At 37.8% G+C, this 6,000-nt stretch overlaps 1 protein-coding gene across 3 annotated transcripts in view; it reads left to right on the top strand.

Annotated features, from left to right (window-relative positions):
- The window catches only part of ORC5 (origin recognition complex subunit 5), a 150,228-nt gene that overhangs the window by 71,987 nt on the left and 72,241 nt on the right, over window positions 1-6,000 (top strand). For all 3 annotated transcript variants that reach the window (XM_006032955.3, XM_025214712.1, XM_025214713.1), the window contains exon 13: window positions 2,039-2,149. In XM_006032955.3, the coding sequence (XP_006033017.1) occupies window positions 2,039-2,149 (111 nt within the window). The remainder of the gene's footprint in view (window positions 1-2,038; window positions 2,150-6,000) is intronic.

The raw sequence follows: 6,000 nt of genomic DNA, 5'->3' as shown, positions 1-6,000 counted from the left end.
TAGGGAAAGCAATTACAAAGCTCCTGTGACTACACATGACTTTTCTTTATTGGAAGAAGTTAAAGTAGAAGCAGTTTTACTGACTTTATGCAAGTCCATTAAGTGAGCTGGACTATGTTGAAAGAAAACAATTCTAACAATTCTGACTTTAGTAGCATCCAAAACCAAAAGGATGTTTTTATAGTAGTTTGAGAAAATACACATAGCAGGAAGGTCTTATTCTCATTCTCATAGTATAGATCAGGGGTGTCAAATTTGCTTTGCGCCCTGAGCCAGATCCAGAGTGCCGGGCTTCTTGTGGACTGGATCCAGTCCAGGGCACATGGTGGCTCTGGCCCAGGGCACACAGTCACAGTGGTAGATCTAGGTCTGACCTTGGCCTTGCAGCAGCTCTGGTATGGGGTCAGTGGTGAAGGAGGTAAGGCAAGTGCATGGGCCAAATAACTGTTTGCTGCAATGGTGGCAACAGTGATAGATCAAATGGCTGCAGGGCAATAAGGACTGCATCGGTGGCCTGCAACAGGTTGCTTACCTTTGGAAATGCCCCCAGCTTTTAGTTGCCTGGGAGGCCAGATAAAGCAGCTTTGCAGGGTGTATTTTTGAAACCCGTGGAATAGATTATATCCTGATTGTAGGCAATAAATCAAAAACAGAACCTGTCCTCTGAGGAATTTGTTAACCTGTGTGTTTTGTTTTAAGGCAAGCTAGCCATAGACACCTTTTTGGATTTGAGGAGAGGAAGGATAATCCTGTGTCTGAGGCATCGAATTGGGAACCTATATGCTTTCAGATTTAGGCTTTGTCACTGGCCATGTGCATAGATGTGGTTAAGTCACTTTGTCTGTGCTCTGTTTACCATTGCAATCCTCTTACCTGCTGCAAAGGGGCTGATAACATGTCTTGGAGATGCTCTGATACATATTCTATTACCTTAGAATCTATTGCCTTACCCAAGACCATTAAACAAAACAGTCTAGAGTACTTCAATAATGAAGCAAACTGATGGGTACTTCCTGAAAAACTCACTAACAGCTAATGGAAAATTTAAGGAACCTATTTTTTTCCCTGGAGGAAAATGTTATTTTCTGGGTCTCCCCCTTCTGCTTCTTTTCTAAAGTAACCATCCTTGCCAGAATCCAGGAGGTTTTTTTAGGAGTGCATATGGGTACCTATACATGCGCTTCAACACATTCTAATTAGAATGCATTGGAGCAGACTTGATTAATCAATTGACTTAGACAAGCTTTTGAATGCAATAGTCATTATGTATCTGCTGGTTATTCTTCTTTTCAAGCCCAGCTGTTGTTTGTGGCAGGAGTTCTTACTCAGCTTAAGTAAAGAGTCAGGGGCAAGTACAGAAGTTATTGTTGAACATATTCCTTAATTCAGATACATTTTATTTACCTTTGTCAGTTGTTTTAATTTTATTCAGACCTAGAACTGCTTATGGGACAAGATACTACTTAAGTTGAGCAGTAATGATAGGCTATACCATTTATGAGTAAAAGAACATCTTGGCAGGAGGAATGTCGGGAAAGGGAAGCACAAGTGCTTCAGCTAAAGAAATGTGACAAAATGGCAATGCAAGATGTGTTAAAGAGCTTAGCCCACATTACTAACAAATAATAAAATAATTTGAGAATGCTGCTTACATCTGAAGAATACCAGGAAATATAATCCACCAACTTCTGTCCTGAGGTTGGACTGAATCATTTAAAAGATATATTTCTTCTTTCAATTCCATGATACAGAGCGGAGGTTTGGCGCAAAGCATTCTGTTATGCCCAAGTGTTCTTATTTATTATGCATAGAGCATTTTGGACACTTGCCAGGTTAAATGGGGCTCTGTGGGGTGTAACTTTATAAGGAGTTGATTCTCTCTCTCCAGTATTTTTAAGGTATAAATTGGCATTTGGAAAGGACACGGTAAATACATTACCATCTGGAGACTAAACGGTATAATGTATAATATCCAATGATGCTGTGCTTCAGAAAAATCTACTTAATTGAACTCTTTCTTTCTTTGCCTCTGTTGCAGACCAGCAATCACCTACTTGGGCCAAAGCCATTCCCTCTGGACAGACTGTTAGCAATATTATATAGTATTGTGGACAAGAGAGTTGCGCCGACTGGAAATATATTTTCCCAGGTGAGTGCAGTTTTACTAGTATTTTTTTTCCCTTAAAATTTCTGAAAGGGCTTTACTACATTCTTTTAAAGTAATTATAGGTGTAGGGTTTTTTGACTTTGTAGTATAAGTAATGGTCTGGTAAAAAGTGCATTGTGGCTTATGTTGAGAAATAACCTATATCAGCAATTTAAACCTAAGATTCAGTGTAATTTTTTTCTTTGTTTCTTAAGAAATTTTGTTGGATATGTGTAATGCCCTGAAACATTTTAATTCTTCACTTTGGCCCTGATTGTGGAATATTATCTGTGTTGGTGGCTCCCTCTTCTCATAGAAACCCTGCTGGAGTCAGTCAGACTAGTAACTTGCCGAAGGACAAGCACATGCAAAAGCATGAGACTAGCACAAATTAAGGCATTCGGTACTGAATTATAGCAGTTGGTCATAGTTAACAAAAGGTACTGGGAAGTTTATTATGCGAGGTCATGAAAGCTGTTTCGGTTTTTTTGGTAGGGTCCTTTTTGATTGGGATCTTGTTGATTATCTTTTTCATATGCTGTCTTAGCTGTTTGTTTCTACTAATCTTGTACCAAATCATAAATGCTGCACAAAATAATGTTTCACTAGATGGCAGCACAGCTACAGTGTTTGTGAGAAAAAGTAAATCCAGGGTTCTTGCTAGCACTTTAGATGTGTTAAGTGTCAACAGAACTCCACTGCTGAGTTAAGCCTAGCTTCCTGTTATCAATCTGATTTTTGTCTCCTAAACTTTGAGAATCCTTATAAACTTCCAATACTTTTCTGCTGTCCCCTTTTGCTTTGAAGTTCTCTTTTAACATTTGCTTTCAAAACCCGGTTCTTCCTATGCTTTTTAGGTCTTGGATTCATAGAATCATAGAAAATGAGGGTTGGAAGGGACCTCGGGAGGTCATCTAGTCCAACCTCCTGCTCAAAGCAGGACCATCCCCAACTAGATCATCCCAGCCAGAGCTTTGTCTAGCCGGGTTTTGAAAACCTCCAAGGATACAGCTTCCATCACCTTTCTGGGTAACCTGTTCCAGTGTTTTACTACCCTCCTAGTGAGAAAATTCTTCCTAATACCCAACCTAAACTTCCCTTGCTGCAACATGAGATGGTTGCTCCTTGCTCTGTCATCTGTCACCGCTGAGAACAGCCTAGTTCCATCCTCTTTTGAATCCCTCTTCAGGTAGTTGAAGGCTGCTATTAAATCCCCTCTGTTCCTTCAGTCTTTCTTCATAAGTCATGCCCTCACCATTTTTGTTGCCCTCTGCTGGACCCTCTCCAAATTGTCCACATCCTTTCTGTACTTGGGGGTGAAAGGGGGACAAAACTGAACACAGCGTTCCACATGTGGCCTCACCAGTGCTGAATAGAGGGGAATAATCACTTCTCTTGACATACTGGCAACACACCTACCAATGCAGCCCAGGATGCTGTTAGGCTTCTGGGCAACAAGGGCACACTGCTAGCTCATATTCAGCTCATTGTCCTCTATAACCTGGATTCAACCAGGGTTTATCTCTGAAGAGATACATTCTGATATATTTAGATTCAACCTCCTTGCAAAGTGGCAGAAACTTTGTTGGTATGGAAACATACAATTAAGAAATCCAAGGACTTCCCCACTGCTGATTAAATCCTTCATCAGGATCCTCTTATCTGATTTTCAGCTTTCACACAAACTTACAAAATTTTCAGCAAATATAATTGGGCATGGTAAAAAAAACAAACCTCCCAAATCCTAGGACAATGAAGGATTCCTGCTCTGGATGGGCTCAGAAGTCTGTCTAGTCCAGTGTAGATTTGTCAGCATTGCCCAGTACCAGCTGCTTTAGAAGTGTAAAAAATCGTGCAGCTGGCAGTTACAGGACAGACTGCCCTCAGGGGAAGTTTCCTCTTAGCCTCCCTTAAATTGGAATTTAAGACCTGAAGGATTAAGTTATTGGAAAGACTTTATATCAATAGATTAGATTTCTAATGCTCTGATTCTTACTATTTAGAAGCAGCCATTCTTGAAGTAAGGGAACTTATGAGGGGGATCAAAGGCCCTACAGCAATTCAGTTATCACATGTAGGCTCAGACCAGAAGCAGTCTTGTCTGCATGACCACAAGCTACCTGGCAGCTGGGTCAAGAGCCTGCAAGGAGCATCATGGCCCATGAAGAGATTGGAAGCCACTGGTTTAGAACATTGTAGTTTTGCTTGTTCCAGGTGGCAAACTATATTTGGGTGACTGACATAATTCAGGCAATTTTAAATTGAGGAGACATCACGTTGCAGTTTAAGTGATGAGGTATAGCTATGATTCACCTTAATTTTTGTCACAGGGTGTTAGTTTTTTAAATAGAAAACATTGCATTATAGAAAATGTGATTTTTTGAGATTCAAATGATTATGTATCAAAACACTGTAATTAGCAATATCAGATTATAAAATGCTTCATGCACAATTTATGTAACTAGCACACAAACCTTTCCTACCTTCTCTGTAGCAAATTTTGTTACAGGATACAGGTTTCTACAACACACTTCATGCTGGTTCAGAATGTACAGTAGGTGGCAATGTTGTCAAACAATACCTTTAACAGTTAGGATTTTTCTCCCAATGTAGATTAGTTTTTAAAAGCTACAGTGAACAGCAAGGTTTGTAGAAGCCCAAGTGTCCCATTATCACAAAAGATTATATCTGGATGATCTTTATACCAAAAGAAGATAGACCATTGCAAGTAAAGATTGTTGATCAACCATGACTTTGAATTTTATGGATTTTCTCCATTAGTGATATTTTTGTTTCAGTTAAAAAGAAACAGAAATTAACTTGAAATTATAAAAAATCATGTTAACTAGTTTAATTATGGGGTTTAAAAGTAGAGTTTTGATATTTTACCTGGTATATTGTTAGTCTCTTAGTAACTGTTTTCTCAAATTTAAATTAAGCCTTATGGATTTTTATAAATCTATATTTTATGGGTATTTTGCAAGTCCTTAAACTGGTAGATAGAACTTTGTCCAATCTACATGTTAGAAGCTAACTTTGAATAAACTATGCTGTACAACTTTTTAAAAAGCTTTCATCAAAGTAATTTTTGGCTTTTTTTATTGTTTCAGCAGTAAGTTTATATTATGTGCTATGCGGTCTACAGATCAAAAAGCTACATAAAAGAATAAAGTGTTATATTTAAGTAATGTCTCACCATCAGTTCTCATAGTGAACCATATTAGCTTTACAGTTGATTAAATTTCATGTGAGAGAGTTAATAACCACTAAAAGCTGCTCTAAGATCAAGTGTGTCATTGACAATGTCTTGATTTCTCATTTTTGTGTGCAGTTTCTATCCACACAGAAATTCCTGTCATTAACTTTTCAAAATGAGTCTTATCCCTCCATAAATGATGAGTAGATCCACAGATTTTTAATTTTCTGTTAATGCCAAGATTTATTAAACCATTTTAGTTTTTTTATCATGTAGATCTCCAATGTGTAATCTAAAGCTTCATCTAACTTTTGCCTTTTAATGTTAGTCATAGTCCTTAATAAATGGGCCTTGGTTTTAGTCATATGAAAAGTTAATGTGTTCCTTTTGTATTAGCATGATCATTATGGTTTATAAGACATATGGGGCTAAGTTTTCCTGGTACAGCTCCATAAGAATGAGTTGTATTTCTCCAGGAATTAATTTGTCCCATTCATTTTCTTGTTTCCTTCCTCATTAGCATATAAGAATAGCATACAAAATAAAATGTACAACTTAAACTTCCCTAAATGAAATTTGTTTTAATTACCATTTTAAATGTTGAGACTCATTTTACTGCTATAATTTCAAACATGGTTTCATGAAATAAATATATTTC

Source organism: Alligator sinensis, unplaced genomic scaffold, assembly GCF_000455745.1.
Source record: "Alligator sinensis unplaced genomic scaffold, ASM45574v1 scaffold915_1, whole genome shotgun sequence".
Taxonomy (NCBI): domain Eukaryota; kingdom Metazoa; phylum Chordata; order Crocodylia; family Alligatoridae; genus Alligator; species Alligator sinensis.
This window is presented reverse-complemented; position numbering and strand designations above follow the sequence as displayed.